Source organism: Haliotis asinina, chromosome 7, assembly GCF_037392515.1.
Source record: "Haliotis asinina isolate JCU_RB_2024 chromosome 7, JCU_Hal_asi_v2, whole genome shotgun sequence".
Taxonomy (NCBI): domain Eukaryota; kingdom Metazoa; phylum Mollusca; class Gastropoda; order Lepetellida; family Haliotidae; genus Haliotis; species Haliotis asinina.
In genome coordinates, this window is record NC_090286.1 from 10366642 (window position 1) to 10386433 (window position 19792).

Here is a 19792-nt window from a genome sequence, read left to right on the forward strand (position 1 = left end):
TGGCGACGGAAATAATGTTCTGCTTTTTTCCTTGCCTTCCTAGCTTGTTTGCACTCATCGTTGAACCATGGTTTTCTTGTGTGTGGAACTACAGAGGACTTTGGTATACACTCATCAGCTATGGAATTCAGTTCATCCGAAAAGCATTTAATAGCATCAGGAACGTCAATAAAACGTTTAAGGTTTAAGTTTTTCAGCACACAGTGTTTCATGTAAAGCCCAGTTAGCCTTTTTAAAATTTCGTCTTGATGATGGAGGAACATCGGATGGAGTTACAGCTTTTAACATAGTAGGAAAATGGTCACTTCCACAGAGGTCATCGTGGACTGACCATTCGAATTCATTTAGTAGTTCTGAAGTTGTCAATAGGTCCCTGTACCAGGGTGTAAATATGTGCTGGAACCATCATTATAAATACACAAATCATTGTCAGAACAAAAGTCCTCCAACAATTTCCCTTTAGTGTTTGTAGTTATACTACCCCAGAGTGGGTTGTGCCCATTTAAATCTCCCATTATAATACATGGCTTCGGGAGCTGATCATATAGAGCTTGAAGATCAGTTTTAGCAAACGTCGAAGACGGAGAAATATAAAGAGAGCATAGCGTAAACGCTACATGTAACGTAATTCTCATTGCAACAGCCTGCATATTAGTATTAAGTGAAGCAGGGCTTTGAATAACGTTTTGTTTGACTAGAATGGATGATCCGCCAGTGGCCCGATCACCCGGAGGTGCAAAACAATGATGTGTGTTAAACTGACGAAAATTAAATGTATCTGTTTGTTTTAAATATGTCTCTTGGAGACATATAGCTGAAGGTGTAAAATCTTGGACTAATAGCTGTAATTCATGTAAATTAGTCCTCAATCCTCTGCAGTTCCACTGTACAATATTATTGGAATAAACTATCTTTTAGGGGGATTTATTGGGGATCTACCCGCACTCTTTTGGAGGGCGACAAGCTATGTGCCCTAGAATGGACATTTTCAGAGACGTCCATTTCTTCAAGAGACCCATATTTATTGTACAATTGAATTTTATTTTGTGATCCTTTAGGAGCTCTGCCACTTTGTTGTTTTGAAGCATCAGGCTTTGGCTTCGGTTTACTTTTCACCGTTTGTTGACTCTCAGCTGTAGATTGAGACTTTGAGTGTGACTGAGATGCTGATTTATGATCAGACGAAGTCTTTGAGGTATTAGGAAGTGATTCCTCAGTCTGTGATGATATAGCAGTGCACAAATGCTGTGGAGAGTCGCAATTTACCCAAGTCAAGGTAGTTTGACAGCCTGTGGTTGACGTTGTTTTAGAACTAGACCCCAATGATGTTTTTGCTACTGTAGCATAACTTTCTGAAAGTTCAGATCTCTTTACCAGTTTTTTGGCCTCAGAAAAGGAGATATTTTGTGTAAATTTTATTTTATTGATCTCCATTTACTCTTTCCAAATAGGACACTGTTTAGAAAAGGACGAATGGTCGCCTGAGCAATTGGTGCATTTTTTATAATCACTGTCACAATCTTCTGTTGTGTGTGTCTTCTCACCACAGTGAGCACACACAACAGACAATGTGCAAGTATTCACACCGTGTCCATATTTCTGGCATTTAAAACACCTGAGCGGGTTGGGGATGTACGTATCAACTGGAATGTTACAGTAGCCTGCCTGCACTGATTTGGGTACATTTGGAGATGAAAAAGTAAACAGGTACGTATTCGTTTTGATGGTTTCGTTGTTTCTCCGCGTTGAAAAGCGCTAGACATAGAGCACACCTTGATCCTTCATTTCAGATCCTATATCAAGTTCCGACATATTATCCAACAATCGATCACGATCTCTCACAATACCTTTACTTGTATTCAAGGTCTTGTGAGCAGAGACCGTGACCGGAATGCCCACGAAAGATTTTATGTTCATGAGGTTCGTTGCTTGTTGTTTTTTCCCGCATTCAACTAGCAGGGCACCCGAACGCAAGCGTCTAATGTTTTTCACCTCCCCAGCAATACCTTGAACACCCTTGGACACAGCAAAGGGGTTCAGTTTTAATGGTGTCTTGTCAGGTGTCTCAGTCACAATGAAACGTGGCCAATATTCAATCGATGCAGATGGTCTCTGGTCAGGATCAACAGGGTCAATATCAAGTGGACGTTTTGTTTTTTTAAGTGGTATTTCGTACGCCATGGTTAGTGTAATATGGTTCATCATCCGAGCTCCCCACCCACCACGGAGTATCACAAGGACAATGCTAAAGCAAGCGGGCCTCCAGCTTGCAGCACCAAGGATACCCGGATGATATACTCCAGCAGAAAAATTAAAAGATTAATAATTCTACCAGATTGGCCCATGAGCCACCGCTTTCTGGCATAGGACTCTAGGCAAATTACAGAACAACATATTTCAAATTCAAAAATGTTTTAGATTATAAAGCCAAGACCAAATTTACAACAATTCCAAATGATTTATGTGCATTGATAAATATAATAATACCCCATGCACAGGGCTTGGCATGACCAGCCGATTGGTCGAACCGGGCCCATTCAACCACCCGTCTAGGCGAAGTCAGGGCCAAAGTGGTGTATTGAGCAACAGGAACACGGTTGCAAGCTCCTATTGCCCTCAAGCACCAGGATCCCTTCCTCCGCCGACACAGGGCCGCAACCCACGGCAAACGGGTTGGTGGACCACATATCCCCCCGGGTCCACTACGGGGGTGTCGGCGAGCTCTTAGCGTTACCCAGCACCCACCACGAGGAGGTGGCTCGCCACGGGTGCCCACTGATGAGGCTTTAAGGTATTAGACACTTCAACAGAAAGGTTCGCACGATGAAGAAGCATACTTTATGTGCATGTGTTTGCCTAATATTAGGATCCCCAGACACAGAAACAAGAGAATGTTTTCAATGACACCATCCAAAATCAGCAAATATTGTTACCATAATTCTTATCTGATCCAGCATATGTCATATTTGGGATTTCACTTTCTCAGTAAAGTACAAATTTTAGTACTTTTTTGGCTGAGTCCCATCCGGCACCCTCAGAGTCAGGCACCTGATCGCCAGCACACAAAGTCAGCCGCCAAGCCCGTTCAGCCGCTGCGACTTTGTGTACCCTCTGATGTTGCATTTGACCACTTTCTAAATGGCATCGTGTAATCATGCTTATCCTATCAGCTGGTGAAGCCATTTCAAGTCACGCCAGTACGAAAAAGTCAACAACGTCAGATTTTCAGACACCAGAGATCTTAGGATATTGGGCCATCGAGAATAGGACCTGGATATTATTATATTAGGGGCAAAGCATTAACAGTTATTTGAACCGTATTCATGTTCAGGTTTGATTTAAGGTTGTTTCCAGAAATCCAAAAGTAGCTGTTGACTGTGTAGTTGAAAAGTCAGATTGGTTGGCTGGTTTGTTGTTACACAACACTAGTATTTCAGCTATATGGCAGCTATATGTCTGTGAGAGCTCGAATCTGGACCATTTGAAAAAGTCAAGTCTTTTATCCAAGATGTTTTCACAGGAGACTTAAGTTATAGGTTGCTGGCTGCAGTTCTATGAACAAGGTTTACAATTTATGCCTGAAACATGAGGCAGCAAACAGTCGCCATGAAGTTTCAAACGTTCAGTCACGAGTGAGTGAGTTAATATATAACGTCACATCGGCAATATTACATCCATATAGTGACGAGAACGATTGATTATAAAAAAACACACATGAATTAATGGCACACTCTAATATCCTGTCAACGAACGACTAAGGACCATGGAGATTTGCTTCCTGCATGAACCCTAGCTGGATTTACACCATCCCCTCGGCCGTCAGCAATTTGGGAAATCTAGCCATGCAATAAACATACACTTGTTCTACGATTAAAAACGTGGAAAGTGTGAATTTACTTTGAATGTTTGTGGACATATGTACCTTCTCAGGATAACAATAGTTTTATAGACTGAATACTTCAACCCCCTTTGAGGATACAGCCACTAACAAGCTGAGTTACGAATTTAAACTTCCAATAATAAGACAATAGATAATATTTATCTATTTACAATTCAGTTACTAAATCTCATTCTTTTAAAAATGCAATGACTAAGTGCGAATATGTGTTATTGAAAACAGATCCTTCATGTTTCGGGAATTAAAATACTTATTCAGTGTGACTGAATGTTTTACACAGTCAAGCAGGACATGCTTGAGTGTGATTCTTTCATCACAAGGGGTGCAGAACAGAGGATCTTCACCTTTCAATAGATACATGTATTGATGAGCATATCTAGTGTGGACAATACGAGATTCAGTCACGAATTATGTTTATTGCTGTACTTAGTTCCAAAGCCAATGCTAACGACAGTCACCCCTGGCTGTGCGGAAGGACTGTGGTATGGACCCAACTGTAGGAAGTCATGCGCTGCACGTCACTGCAAGGTAATGTCTACTTGTGATGTAACAGAAGGCGCTTGTGACGGTGGATGCAAGCCTGGTTGGCGTGGAACAGACTGCACGCAGGGTAAAACTACTTGATTACTATCTCCAAAAAAATAACTACAATGAAGTGAAGCAAAATGTGACATGATTTTGTAATATGAAAAGGAAACACAGCGAGGTACAAATGTGTATCATTCACAGTACTCCATCTTTCGTGATTTTTTGCAAATAGGAAAACTGTTTGCTATGGTTCATGGAAAATTTAGAAAATTATGAAGTGTATTTCACAAGTAAGTATAAAATTGTTTCCGGAACACCAGAAACTATATAAAATAATACATGGAACATACCAGGTTTTTTTTCATGTAAAAACGTTTTAACTATAACCGTAATGTTAAGTAAGTAATGTACCATACCAATACCAATAGCCTAGTTGTAAAAACCTTCGTTCGTTACGCCTAAGATCCGGGATCGATTCCAAACAGGACTACAGTGGTGTTCCCTGTCGTGATATTGCAGGACTATTGCTAAAAGTGGTGTAAAACCATACTCACTTACAATAATAACGAGGGCAGGTAGTTACTTGTTTTCCTGTTTCCAACAGGGGTACCTTCTGGCGTCAGAAAACAATTTTTTACTCATCTGTCTTACTTGAAGTGACTTTCACCATATCTGTACGTTTTCTGATGTTGAAGTTTTGTGATTACATTGGGAAGCTAAGCATATTCACATACTGCATGACATCCCAGTTTGCCCAGGTGGTGCCTATGGTATCGATTGCAGCAACGCCTGTGGTAGATGTGGTAACAACAGTTTGTGTCACCATGAGACCGGAATTTGTCCAGATGGATGCGAGGCAGGATGGCAACTGGATCTGTGCAATGAAGGTGGGTTACGATGATGCACAAATCATACTTTTGTTTTAAATGACAAAGATGAGCTCCATAGTCAGCTTGTCCAAACTGGAAATACGGATTGAATTGTGTAATTGACTGTGGTCACTGTCATGGAATCTAAAATATGGGTGAGGAGATATGTGTTCAAGAATACAAAAATGGGTAAAGCGAACCTTGCCACGGCGTCAGTGGTAGACTACACTCGACGATAATCACATTTGACATTGTAATATTCTCTACGGTTTTTCTGGTTGTGTCAACCATAGCCGTTTTAGGACTAAAAAAACGACTCTTAATTGTAGAAGAATGAGCACATGGAAGTGAAACAAATGTTGCCAGGCAGTCTAGTTGTTCCAATTTATTCAAACCGTTTCATGTCTAGCCTGTCCTAGCGGGAAGTACGGATTGAACTGTGAGGCAAAATGCGGTCACTGTAATGGGAGCTGTAACATTGTGGACGGGAGATGTCTCCAGGGATGCACGCATGGATACGGAGGTCCTCGCTGTCTCCGTGTTATAGGTACAATATACTATGTTTAACATTGTAATACGTAAGTCATGGCGAGCCATCACAAGGGATAGGTGTTTTAAGTTCAAGCTATAATTGAAGGATATATTTGTTGTTGATTCACATTTTATGATTCTATTCTTAAAAAGGTGTTTGTCAGACAATTTTGATAAACGTTGCGTAAACAGATACATGTTCTGTAACTGGCAGTTGAAATCACGTCTGTCCCCGAAGCGTCTTGAGGCATATTGTTTTGGTTTACTTTCTGTCCGTGTTGACGTTCCCATTGTTTCTGGAACATAACCTTAAAACCATTTAGATCAATCTTCACCAAACTGTGTATACTACGTCTCCATCTCATGAACATCATCTAAATGTATTTTCTTTCTGTATTCATGGCAACAGTTCTTTTTGAAGGTTGAAAGCCATTTTCAGAGCAACATTCTGAAACTATATGCGACTCCCCCTATAACTTGTAAAACAGAGTGAAACAAATGTTGGTATTCAGTTTAGTTGTTCCAAAATATTCAAAACGTCAGTGAAACATTGTTTCATATCTAACCTTCCCAAACGGGAAGTACGGGTTGAACTGTGTGGCACAATTTAACTGCAGTTTTCATGTGTTTTTACCTCGTTTCAGTTATGATATGGCTGAAATGCTGCTGCTATGACTATAAACTTTAATTCACCCACTCTCTCATGCTTTGAGACATAGAGAGACAGTTGTTAACGGCAGTATCATTTGAATGTTGTGTCACTAACAACATTATGTTTGAATCATTTGGCAGAGCTATTCTATTTTATATTTTCAGAATCACAGAAGATACTTCCTGACAAAATGGCCCATTCGTTTACAAATATAACCGGTGTTGGTGTTCTGGTTGGTGGGCTTGTCGGAGTGGCGATGACACTTATCCTAGCTGCTGGAGTGTATCTGTGTTTACACTGTAGACCATGCAGGTAGGTGTGCAATGAAGTGATGACTATACATATAAACATAAACATGTACGTGCGAGTTAACATACATTGAGTGTAGCATTGACATTTGTTTGCTCTTTTCAAGACGCAGGATGCACAACGATCATGGGTCTGTGAAGGAAGAGGAGACTAAAGACACACAGAACTCGCTGAACATAAACACTAGAATCGAGACCTGTGTATAGAACATCACTGACGAACTGACTGGCAGGCACTAGAACTGCAAACAGAAGGGTAAACCTCCAGGAACTGACGAAACGTTTCAAAATGACAACTCATACATTTTACCTTGAAGTTTAAATGTATATCTTCGCCCTGTGATTGATATCACTATAATCAGAAGGTATTGCATCATCGGTGTTTTGCGTGAATGCTTCATTTAGACACAATGGTTGTTTTATATTTTTTGTTCTGACTGGAACCACTAAGTGTCATTTATTCTTTTACCACAGTGCTAGTTTTGATGCCATAGCATGGGGAGACCTAGTCATGTTGAAGCAATCACATGCTCACTCAGCGATTGGACAGTGATTCTAATTGTATACTCTTCTTATTAACTTTATGTTTTCATGTCTCTGTGTAATGTATGGGGTAGAATGATGGACAAAGCATTTGCTCGTCACACCGAATACACGGGTTTGATTTCGATCACTTGCTTTCAACTCTCACATGGCTGACGATATGTTCGCGCATCACATTGCTATCAATGTGCTAACTGTCAGTGCTGTAGTGTGAACTGTTAAATTGACATTCTTATGTGATAGTAGTTCTCTTAACGGGCACGGAAACATTGGACTATAATGTAAACACTTCTTTAGTATTACTGTCACAGTGCAATTTTGGGCCATACATCCTATTGTGAATACAAGTAGGATTTTGATGTGTTATAAGTAATTACTGGTAGTCAATTCAAATATCAAATACTCAGACAAAAACATAATTGCCTTTTATAGGAAACACTATCCAAACGGACAAAAGTTATGGATACATTTTTGAAAAATCTGTGTTTGTATAAATATACAATTGATTTCAAAGCCATCTTGAAATATAAAACAGGCAATCTTAAAGGATGTTATGTTTGTTTTATTGTGACAAACAAACGTAGCTTTCTAGTCAAACAAAATAGAATTTTATTCAAGTTAATAGATAGTAACAAAAATGTTTAAGCAGCCATGCGTACCTTTACACATCATCAACTAATGACTATATCATCTGACAGGAAAATTGGGAGAGATACTCACACCCAGTTGATACATAAGCCAGATTTACATGTTTAACTAATATGGCTGAACATGCATCGCGTAGAAATACGATGTCCATACCCGCCACCTGGCATTCCATAGGCGTAAGATACATTTGTACATATGCAGAGATTCTTCTGTAACAAATGACACAACACTGTCAGCGTTCAGTGTATGTATTAACAACTTGCATCAGTTATCAGTAACATTTATAACATATTGACTGACATATGACCATAAACACATTTTGACGTTAGTTTAACTTTAAATGTTTGATGACTTCATGTTGATGACGTGTACATCACAGACGTTGGATATATGTTAACAGTTATAGCTAATGTCCATACCAAAGGTACGACACAAACTTCTGTGTAAATGTCTGTCTTGAATGGATGGTCTTTTGGTTAACTTTGAAAGCATATATATTATGACCTCACGTTGAAGGGGAGCAGGAACAAGAAACAAGGGGCACTGGATGCGACTTCAAAGCTATGCAAATCTGTGGCACAAGCGCGAATCAGTGTAAAATTTGTGAAGTGGTACGAATCAATGTAACATTCTGCTCATGAAGTACGCACCTATGTGAAATTCTGTTCGAACAGTTCTAATATATGTGCAATCCTGTTAATGTGGTACAAGTCTGGGTGAAATTCTCTGGAACTAATACGAATCAATGTGAAATTCTGTGTAACTAGTGCAGAATAATATGAAATCCTGTGGATCTAGTGCGAATCAATGTGACATTCTGTGGAACTAGCAAAAATCAATGTGAAATTCTGCGGAACTGGTATAGATCAATGTCAAATTCTGTGGAATCAGTACAAAATATACTATGAAAATCCGTGGATCTAGTGCAAATCGATGGGAAATTGTGTGGAAGTAATGCAAATCCATGTAAAATTCTGCTCACCAATTTGCAATTTTGGTGAAGTAGTGCAAATCTATGTGACAGATGAAGTACGCGTCTATGTGAAATTCTGTTAGACCAGTACTAATTTAGTGCAATCTGGTTAAAGTGGTCCATATGTCGGTGAAATTCTGTGGAGGTAATATGAATCGATGGGGAATTCTGTGGAAGTAGTACGAATCAATTTGAAATTCTGTGCAACTAGTACAAATCAATGTTAATTCTGTGGAATTAGAGCAAAGCGACGTGAAATTTTGTGGAGGTAATGCAAATCAAGGTGAAATTCTGTGAACCTTGTGCAAATTAATCCGATATTCTGTGGAGCTACTACACACCAATGTGAAATTCTAGAACAAATCCATGTCAAATTCTAAGGAACTAGTACAAAATAGTATACAATTCTTTGGATCTAGTACGAATCGATGTAAAATTGTATGGATCTGGCACAAATCATTGTCAAAATCTGTGGATCCAGTGCAAATCGACGAGAAATTCTGTTGAACTAGTGGCGAATCCATGTGGAATATTGCGGAAGCAATGCGAAACTATGTGAAATTCTGAGGACGTAGAGCAAATCTAGATTTGATATCTGTCGCAAACAGAAAATGAGAATCAACCTAGTTGACCTCACAGCAGACATTATTTATTTCGTCCAATATGTAAATGTCCTATACATTTCTACCACTGTAAGTTTCAGAATAATCATTTGAAACCATAAAACGTGGTAGCCGAAGGACCGTAAAGTTCATCGATGAAAATATAAGGAGATCCGTTTTGACTTGACTCTAGGGTAAATGGTATGAACATCACTCAGTGATTGGTAATATATTGTGTAGTGAGACAACATAAACTAGAAATATTACACTTTGGTCCATATTAACAACGTTAAGGTATGGTATCAAAATTAGTAATTTTAACATACCCACAACTGCGTATGGGCATTTTAAGTAATGTAGAAAATACCGAACTGGATAGTGTGGTAATATGGTCGTTCGTTTTGTAGATGTAATGTAGTCCGTCGGGACTGTCTGGCGCTGACTTTAGATGTTAGCGTAGGTGTTTGAAGGGTCTGTTCTCAGAATACACTGCAGTTTCATTCTGGAAACAAATCAAAACAAAACCAAGACAGTGAAAGAATTCTGATCCCAAAGACAGCTTTGATAGAAAAGTTTCATAATAGATCATAGATGGTTTTCATAACCATAGACAACATCACATTTCAGCACGACTAGAGACAATGCCAAAGGCTATATCACATTACGCCATACATTCATGAAGAAACCCATAGTGCCGCACAAGACATCAACATGAGTTATGGCAAGGATACACGGATCATTGTCCAAACATTTAGAACAGTCTGGGTCACAGAAAATCGAATATGAAAGTTGTGTCAACAGATGTCGACAGATGTGTCAACTGCACCCAAAATGTTGTCATTTTCGGCATGAATTCTTTTCTGTACGTTTGTCGGGTGCTAAGATAGCCTAGTGGTTAAAATGATTGCTTGTCAACCCGAAAACCCGGGTTCGATTCCCCACATGGGTACAAGACCTGATGCCCATTTCGTGTATGCCCTTCTGTATATTGCTGATTGCTTTTTTTCTAAAAGCGGTGTAAAACTAAAACCTCACTCCGTCTGTTTGTCAGTTTCAAAATGGTTTGAATTATGCAAGCTGGTTTAGTCGATAGTACAGCGTATTTGACAAATATTACTGTTATTACGTCAACACCAGAGCCATTGGTTCTTACACGTTTACATCGCAGATACATAACAGCCATAAGGAATGAAAGGTTCATAACCACAATTGTTAGGGAATAATGCATTGGACACTAAGCTTGAAATATGTAAAATGTGAATTAGGTCATATTATTAATCTTGGGTATTTAAAACCAGTGTCCTACCTTGTTGAACTGAAGGTCAGGACAGCATCTGAGAAATGTTCTTACATGGCCGATAACATCAACAGAAGTGTCCTCACGAATACCGGAAAGGATGTTCCCCATAATGCAGAAAGAGACGGCTAGCTTTCTGTCATTGTCGCTGGAATATATGCAAACAATTTCATAAAATTGGTGGCTCTATTGTATAAATTTCCTTCCTGTCAAAATTACTTTAGGGTTAGTCTTACTTGTGAAGGACGACCACTGGGTGAGGTTGAGTTGATATTTCCTGCAGTTGGGCGTGGTTCAGCAAATATGATGTCATGACTTCTGTTGTCAAGGGGGCATCAACTCTGATCATCTTCACCTGGCGAGCCCTGTCTGTCTGTGTAACAGATGTAATATATATGCATTCATTATTGCCCATTCACGAAGGCAGTATCGTGTTTAATGACCCCAGTCTCTGATCTAGGTTAATATCAGAGTCCAAAAAATACTTGTTGCCATTATTATAGTAACACAAATAAAAAGAATATTTTAAACTCGGCAACATGTAAACGACTGGCAACGAGAAGTTGACATCAAGTAGAACAAGCGATGTGTTACGCTCTTCTTGATTGGTTACAATTATTTCTCTCTGCTCAGTCAATTGGCTACATTTTATGGTGGACAGTTTAATCTTTGATTGAAGGTAGTCTGGGTCTCGGTGAAACATTAAGGACGATTAGGCAATCATTTATATGAGAATACAAATCCAGAGGAATACGAAGTGGAAACAACCGACGCCGTCTTTTAGGAGAACTAATAATGAATGACCATGGCCCATTACTTTTGTGGCCAGCCGCAAGTTGTTCCTGGTGAGATCTGTTGACAGGCTGGATTCACTTGTTGTTGTCACCGTAATCTCACCATGCGTCTTTGACCTTCTTTCTGCTGGGACTAAACCCACCTTAAATAGACAATATTTACAATTCGTGAAATAGGACGACTAGAGTGTGTTCGCAGTGAAACCGTATCGATGAATTTCACTTTAAACAAAACTGTAAATCGAATGAAGTGAAAGTAAGACTGTGAATCCTCATAATTTTACCTTATCAACTAAACATTAAAATCTCAAAAGTTTATTTAACACACGCAAAATGCTGTTTAACAAACGGTAATAGATTAAAATCGCTATTACTGGATTGTATTGCAAAAGACATGCGCATTAAATGAAACACCAAAAAGGTATAATTTGGTCTAAGTTAACGCTCATATTTAAGTGTTCAATTGGCAAAGTAAAATTATAAGGATTCGCAGTCGTAATTTCACCTTATTTGATTTACTTTTTTGTTGAAAGTGAATTTATCGGTACGTTTTCATTGCAAACAGGCTACAGTGTATGATAACAGAACTGCATTTATATTACAGATATACAACCTCACTTATAATACGATACAGAAAGGTCGTCAATGGAAGTCATTAAGTTATCACTTAAATATACCATCATAATGAATGACATGTTTTTGCTGTGAAATTCTGATCATCCAACAGTTGTTGGCAATCTATAGCCCGTTTTTATTTTGTATTGTCCCCAGTAATTAAACTGTTTTAGATATCATTACTAGTTTTTAAATGAATGTCTGTGATATACTAGTGGTTTTGCGGTTCTTCCTTAACAGTTTTTAAATTGTTTCAAATATTCTTCATATATATATCATGTAATTTTCATTGTGTTCGTCACGATATGGCTGTGACGATAAATATTCACTCTCTCACTCACTTACTCACATCCAATGTAGAACATAATACAAAAGTTAGAAGACTACCCTTCTTTACATATTTCATGTTCGTCAATTTACATACATTTGGCGTGACGACGACGATGGTTTGGACGTTGTTCTCTTCTACCAGTTTCCACAACAGTTTCACCAAACCCGGGGATGGTGCAGTGGCTTGCAGGTACCCTTTTAGACAAGTCAGGGACTGAAAAGATCAATACATGTTAATGGGAGAAATACACAAATATGCCCGTTTTAACCCCAACATCCTAAACTCTCTTGTTCATTCAGATACAAGGGAAGTGTACCTTTGTGTGTTCGCATGTGTTAAGCTCAAGACGGTGTGATAAGGTTCAAGAATCGGAATCTTACATTATTTTCTGTCTTACAAATGTGTCTTGAAGCATGTTGGAAATACGATTTCCCAGATCATCTGATATTGCTGTCGCTTATTGTGCACCTACCGGTCCTACACGGACAATGAAGTCTTGATTACCATCCACCCACATTCTGTGTCGGTCGGGGGGATCTGTAAAATATCAACATAGTAATAATACCAGCTGGGTTATCATATTCTACAGTTCCCCGTTAAGGGAAAACGCTGACTCTACATTTCACTAATTTTACAATCATATCCTGTATTACTTTAGGGATATCCGAGTAGATCGTGGTGTAGAAACTGTCAGTAGACTAACATACAGATATCAGATCTGATTCAATGGAAGGCATTATTCTCATTAGCAATACACACTGCTCACGTTTATGGTTTCGAATCCGTGGGTTTGGACTCCAAACAAAATATAAAGTAGACCAGATGATGTGCCAGTCTTGCAATAGATGGGTTTCGTTTTACGCCACATTCAGCAATATTCCAGCTACATGGTGGCGGTCTGTAAATAATCGAGTCTAGACCACACAATCCTGAGATCAACAGTATGAGCATGAATCTCCCCAGTTGGGAAGCGATGACATGTTTCAACCACGTCAGCGAGCCTGATCATCTGATCCCGCTAGTCGCGTCTTACGACAGGCGTAGCTGCCTTTTATGACAATCATGGGTTGCTGAAGGCCTGTTCTACCCCGGACCGTCACGGATATCGAATAGATGACATAAACGTGACGTTTGAACTTAACCTTAGGTGAGCTTTAGAAATGCATGGCGATAGATTCCAATGATTTTCTTTAGTTTGGATGTTGAGTTACAGAATGTATGAACTCACCTCCTCGCACCTCTGTCAATAGCATCTGTGAACACAGATATGTACACTACACATGCGATAGAATAACATTTAGTTGGATATAATGGTTGTTCAGTTCATAACGAATAGAACAAGAAAGGTATATAAAATACAACATTTCCGCATTATACAAATCTGCGGAAAACTCTTGTCGTATACAGTGGGTGTCGGTGAGAAATTTCTACCGCCCAGGGGGCGGTGGGGTAGTCTTGTGTATTAAGTATTCGCACGTCAGTCCAAAGATCCGTGTTCGACCTGGGTACAGTGTCGGAAGCCCATATCTGGAATGGGCTACCTTACTTACATACTAAGCATACTTACTCCCCCACCCCAATCCCCGGGGAATTTTCTGAACACTGACCTCTGATAATTGACAGTGGGTATTGGTAAGAAATTTCCATTCCATTCGTTGCTATACGTGTACTTAAGCAACTCTTTTTGTCCTCATAAGTCGTTTGTTTCTAACTGAAGCTATTTGCAAATTCGTATAATGACTAGTAAGACAAACTTACACGAGTGTATCAACATTGCACTGTTTGCAAGTTTTTCTCAAACTGAATTTGTGAGAGGGTAATTCCTAATGTAGTTTTGATATGTAAAGGTTGCAAATATATCCTTTGAATATTTTCAGGGGGCGGTGGGGTAGCCTTGTGTATTAAGTGTTCGCAAGTCTGACCGAAGATCCGTGTTCGATTCCCCGCATGGGTACAATGTCGGAAGCTAATATCTAGGATCTGCTGCCTTGCTTAAAAGCATACATACTCACCCCACCCCACCCCGGTGATTTTTCACAACACTGACCTCTGATAACTGACTGAAAGTCTTGCCATCCACGGTGGTGTCCATACCGCTGCTGCTGTAGCTTTTCGTGTAGTTAGAGACGTCCATGCTGGTATTGCCATATGTCGTCATCTCCAGTAGGCACAAGAAGACACACTCATACTGTGCCTGTCATTGAGATGGACCAAATTCCTCTCATAAAATAGCCGGGTATATCGTATCACCACTCCATATTTATATGATGATGGAGAACGTCTAACTTTGTTTCAACAGGTATTGTTCTCTTAACGCGCCTTTCCATCAGAAGACAAAATGCAGAATGTTCAAGGACATACGGTTTAAGTGCGAGTTCACTACATTCACAAATATAACTTTCTGAAAATATTTGACAAATTACGTGCACCTACCGGTGTCTGTATCATGTTCTTCCTCTGTTCCCTCATGGCTGACACATAAGTCAGGACATCCACCACCCCTTCCCCTTGGGCCTGGTCTATCAGGGAGTCAACGGCGATGTATGTGCCTGTACGTCCAATACCGGCGCTGAAAGTGTTCATGGGGAAACAATGGCATTACTGACCACTTTCTCAGAATCCGTGATTGTGTGTAGCATCACCGTTGTTATATGCTGAATTATTGCAGCTGGAACTGGACGTTTCTACTGTAATCTACCCATAATCGTCTCTCGTATTGTCCAAAAAGGTAGAATGTTAACATGATCCAAACATTTGAAGTCCATGTAGGTACGTGCACAGGTTAAGTGATACTGTCCACTCATTTTCACATGTCTAACGAACGGGCAAGATGGATACTTCAGTATGATTGAATGAATGACGTTATTTGATGAGGCCACTGACCCTTTACACACATCAGAAAATTACAGAGGCACGGGAGGCGCCTGTAAAATCAGAAATACAGATGACAGTTGATAGAAAGGCGATCATTGTCAATAGCGAACTTCAAGATGCGAAGTAATGAAGGTGACAATAACGTATTTCGCAATTTAAATGCAAAAAGGTGTACTTTCCACAAATAATTATTTCACCATGACACAACAGCAGCCATTTAACCTATCAATTTGAATGACATGAGATCATCGTCGAATGAACACTCTAGGGTATAGAGGAATTCAGGTTCTATCACAGGAATAACACAAAGGGAGCATAGTTGCTTCATACGTCAGTGTGAAGACTAGCTGTCTTCACAATGGTCATCGGACAGTAATCCAAGTGCTTGTGCCACTTAAGATGACCACACCTGCAGTGGACAAGCAGCGGTCTGTCTGTTTCCGCAGCTGTCCGCCGGACCAACCAGATGTAGTTGACGAGGGCGAGTGTGTCCGGTACACCGTGGTCGGGCCAGGATGTGAAGTGGAACTGGATCACAGATCGACACTCTCCAGTCTGTAACAGAACATTGTTATGATTCACTTTAAAAAATTAATACTGATGAAAGATTAAACCAAAAGGAATCCTTGGCATCTCAAACATTCTACTTAATAACAAGCAAACATATGGCTCAGGGCAAATCAGAATTGAATCAGGCATACTTCTTTCACTGTGCTGTCAAATTTGCAAATGTCCTCCTCTTGTCAATCACAAGAAAGGTCTGAAATTAGAAGAGGTTCTGCTACGTAACTGTAAACAAGAAAAAGCTGCGACTGTAGGAATATTGTTTGCTATAACTGGATACTCAAACCCATGTATTGCAAAAGGATATGTCAGCACTCACTGTGTTAGACGTAACTTTCAGATGTCTTGTTGTAAAGTTCGCACGGGTCTGTGTTTCCGCCACCTCTATTTTCAAAACACCACTTTCCATTACGCCATCTGTCGGCCAGTATCGTTCGCATTTCACCTAAAATTAGAATTCAGTCTTGGCATATTATGCCTTGTTAGTGTGATTTGGCCAAATTTGGATGAAAGTGTGAAATCTTACCCTACTTTCCTCCACAAGACCAGTCAGCATGACCACATGGCTGCAGGAATGTTCCCAGATCATCCGCCAGAAGTCTCCCACGGTCTTCTTGTTGGGAGCTACATACATGAAATTATGAAAGCAAAAACGGACATATTAAGCTGACAAATATTAGTAATGGCAAACTTTAAAACCTAGTATCTAAAAATCTATTACAATAGTGACTGAGTGAGTGAGTGACTTTAGTTTTACTCCGCACTCTGCAGTATTCCACCTATATGGCGGCAGTCTGTAAATAAACGAGTCCTGGGCAGACAATCTAGTGACAACTCCATGAGCATCTACCTGCGCAGGTAAGATGTGTCAACCAAGTCAGCGAGCCTGACCACCTGATTCCGTTAGTCACCTCTAATGGCAAGCATATTCACTTTATATGGCAAGCATGGGTTGCTGAAAGAATATTCTGCCCCGGACCTTCACGGATCTTTTACAGTAATGAACATTTAATGGTTACACAAATGGGTGATTCTTAACGATATAATTTCCAGGGATCAATAGGCTGTGCCAGCTTATGCCATAAATATTCTCCGAAACTAACTGTGAAACCAAAACAAAACAAGGTCGGCTTAAGTGCACCAACAACCCACCCTGAGATGCAATATATGTCTTCCCTTGGTTGTAGCTCTGAAACAAAAAACAAGAACAAGAAAGTCATGTACTGTGTGTTGTCGTATGTCAGTGTATCTACACACAACACTTTTAACTAGGAAGAACTCTAATTGTCCTGATGATCTCACATGTTTATTGTGTCCCCAAATATTACCGTAACCGGCAGAAAATACAGCATCCTATTAAATTTTGTGAACATATGAGCAAAATACTGACGTGCATGAAGCTTGCGTTGATGTAGTCAGACCCGGGGACGTCGGGGAGAGGCTTTAGGCGAACTCTGTTGTGATCGTCTGAAAATTGGACTCAAGCTGCATTATCTGTTGGTATCAATTCGTTTGTTGAAGTTTAACCTTTATCTTAAGCTGTTCAATACCGTTCATCCAGTCCTTTTTACTCACAGGGGTAGTAGCCTCTAAACTTGTTCTTGCCGCTGTTCTCGGGTTTCTGGGAGTCTTGATACGTCGACGTAAACCCTGTTGGGAGTCTCTGTTAGCACAATATGACAAACACAAACTTAAAAAAACAAACACAAACAACAACAAAAAAAAACACCCCAAAATAAACAATAAACAAAACAAAACCAAAAACAAATAATGGAAATTCACTGTCAAAAATTAACAGAGTATTTGAAGACAAACGAGAATTTTCATGTCTTGTGTAAAGTGAACAAAGCTCACGTGGTATTCTTTCTCAAGTCCATCTTTTCTCTCCTTAAGTGTTGCCACCGTTGCAGCTAGTTCTGACACAGGGACGTCTCTTACGGCATCATCGGCTCCTGCGTTGTAGTAACAACTGTCAGGAGACTGACCTCCTTCCTCAACGTCTTCCTCCTCATCATCTTTAGAATCCCGCTGCTTACCTGCTGTAGACTGTGTGGCTGGTTTGGGCTTTATAGCTGGCTTCTGATTAATTGCCGCGCTCTCTAGAGCGACGTTTTCATAAATGCCGTTCTCTAAAGAAGTGAAAAATGAACCGTTATCATCACTTGACTGACTTCATTCCTGTGGATATCTGAGATGTAAATTATTCCTTCATAAAATCCATGTAGTATTACTATTACTATCCATTTGGACGTATTTAATAAAATGAGATGGGCTTTACACCGTTAAAATAATAATAATAATAATTAAACGGTAGGAAGGAGACCTCAAGGCAGAGGAAATCCCGACTTCTACAGAATTTGTATTTTGTACTTGTACAATTTAATTTCTATGAATGACAAGAGCACGAGAGTGTTGCAGAAAACCCAGAAAGATAATCGCTGCCACCCAAACGGAATCCGATCCCACAATCTTATGTTTCTGATAGTGTTACCCCCATCCCTGTCCCCTTAACCTTAAGAGCATATCATTAGACATTGAAATATGACTATATGTACATTTTAGTAGTCACCTATAATATTTTACTTGCCCTGCCACAAATACATCTTGTCTCAAAGAGTTGTGCTGAAATATTTACACATGTAGTGCTATTTAGACCTTAGTACACAGAATACAATCTTTCATTGCAGTGAGCTTTATTTAAACAATAATTGATGATAAAAATATTGGCACCAAAATGTTTGTCATACCTTGTTGTGGTTTACTGTGTGCTTTAGGGTGAAACTCTGAAATTTGTTTATTTATTTCATTATCGTGAAACCGCCGTCTCCTCCTGCATCAATAAAATAAAATAAAATAAAATTCGCAAAGAGTTATTTGTCACACGATCTGACATTGCCTGACACCATACCGATTTAGGAATAAGGTCAGAAACGCCAAAGAAGGATGTAAAGATCTGAAATGTGATTCCTACATACACCTAAACCTCCTGCTAGTCTGCCTCATTGAAAAATATCCCGAGGAAGGCATTCGTATAAAACAAATAAGGCACACGTTCAACATAATGTAACCGTTAGTGTACTTATCCTTAATTATTTTGTTTTTTAGACTGTGGCCTTGCTGTGGAACATTTGTGTGCGTTTGCAGTACATGAAGTTTTCTGTTACAATCAACATTGTAATTTGTGGATTCCATTGTGGGGATTATGTTTAAACATATGGTCATGATCCAGCTAAAAAATGTAGACAACTATGCTGACTAAAGTTTAAAATGATATCTCAATTCTGCATGAAAATGGAGGATATATTAATATTTTAATTTATACTCATGAAAGTATCTCAAGTTGCCAATGCGGCATCGTCTTAAACATGACGTCTTTTAATCTGAACCAACAGCCGATTCTTGGTTATATTTCATGAAATGTATTGGTGTACTTTAGTGTCCAACTTCCATTGATATATCATCTAACAGCCCACATATAAGCGGTGCATGGTATCAAAAATGGTGTAACATATAGGTTGAGTTCCGCTAGTGTGTTTGAGGTTATCAGTTACCTTCTGACGAGGACAACAGCAACAATGACGAGTATCGCAACTAGTAAACCTGCGACTGTTCCCCCCACAGCCGCTACCGGAAACTTGCTCTGTTCATTTTGAAGACCTGAAACACGTGTTGTGTGCACTATTCATCTCGTCAGATTCCGTGACAACATGCAGTATAATGTCTTCCAGTATTCACCAAAGTAATATCCTGGTCCAGGCAATTCAA

At 39.5% G+C, this 19792-nt stretch overlaps 2 protein-coding genes across 4 annotated transcripts in view; one reads left to right on the forward strand and one right to left on the reverse strand.

Moving 5' to 3' along the window:
- LOC137290339 (uncharacterized) overlaps positions 1-7875 on the forward strand; it is a 113142-nt gene extending 105267 nt beyond the window's left edge. For both annotated transcript variants that reach the window (XM_067821189.1, XM_067821188.1), the window contains exons 6-10: positions 4329-4508; positions 5176-5313; positions 5705-5842; positions 6643-6790; positions 6894-7875. In XM_067821189.1, coding sequence (XP_067677290.1) covers positions 4329-4508; positions 5176-5313; positions 5705-5842; positions 6643-6790; positions 6894-6993 — 704 coding nt within the window. In that variant the 3' untranslated portion in view covers positions 6994-7875. The remainder of the gene's footprint in view (positions 1-4328; positions 4509-5175; positions 5314-5704; positions 5843-6642; positions 6791-6893) is intronic.
- Positions 7876-7914: 39 nt separating this feature from the next.
- Positions 7915-19792, reverse strand: part of LOC137290327 (receptor-type tyrosine-protein phosphatase kappa-like) — a 131668-nt gene continuing 119790 nt past the window's right edge. For both annotated transcript variants that reach the window (XM_067821170.1, XM_067821169.1), the window contains 18 exons: positions 19579-19684; positions 18775-18857; positions 17882-18156; positions 17603-17690; positions 17418-17494; positions 17180-17216; positions 16554-16651; positions 16347-16472; positions 15873-16018; positions 15023-15158; positions 14637-14783; positions 13818-13842; positions 13062-13126; positions 12683-12802; positions 11667-11786; positions 11086-11222; positions 10859-10997; positions 7915-10054 (listed from right to left, as the gene is read on the reverse strand). In XM_067821170.1, the coding sequence (XP_067677271.1) occupies positions 10004-10054; positions 10859-10997; positions 11086-11222; positions 11667-11786; positions 12683-12802; positions 13062-13126; positions 13818-13842; positions 14637-14783; positions 15023-15158; positions 15873-16018; positions 16347-16472; positions 16554-16651; positions 17180-17216; positions 17418-17494; positions 17603-17690; positions 17882-18156; positions 18775-18857; positions 19579-19684 (1976 nt within the window). In that variant the 3' untranslated portion in view covers positions 7915-10003. The remainder of the gene's footprint in view (positions 10055-10858; positions 10998-11085; positions 11223-11666; positions 11787-12682; positions 12803-13061; positions 13127-13817; positions 13843-14636; positions 14784-15022; positions 15159-15872; positions 16019-16346; positions 16473-16553; positions 16652-17179; positions 17217-17417; positions 17495-17602; positions 17691-17881; positions 18157-18774; positions 18858-19578; positions 19685-19792) is intronic.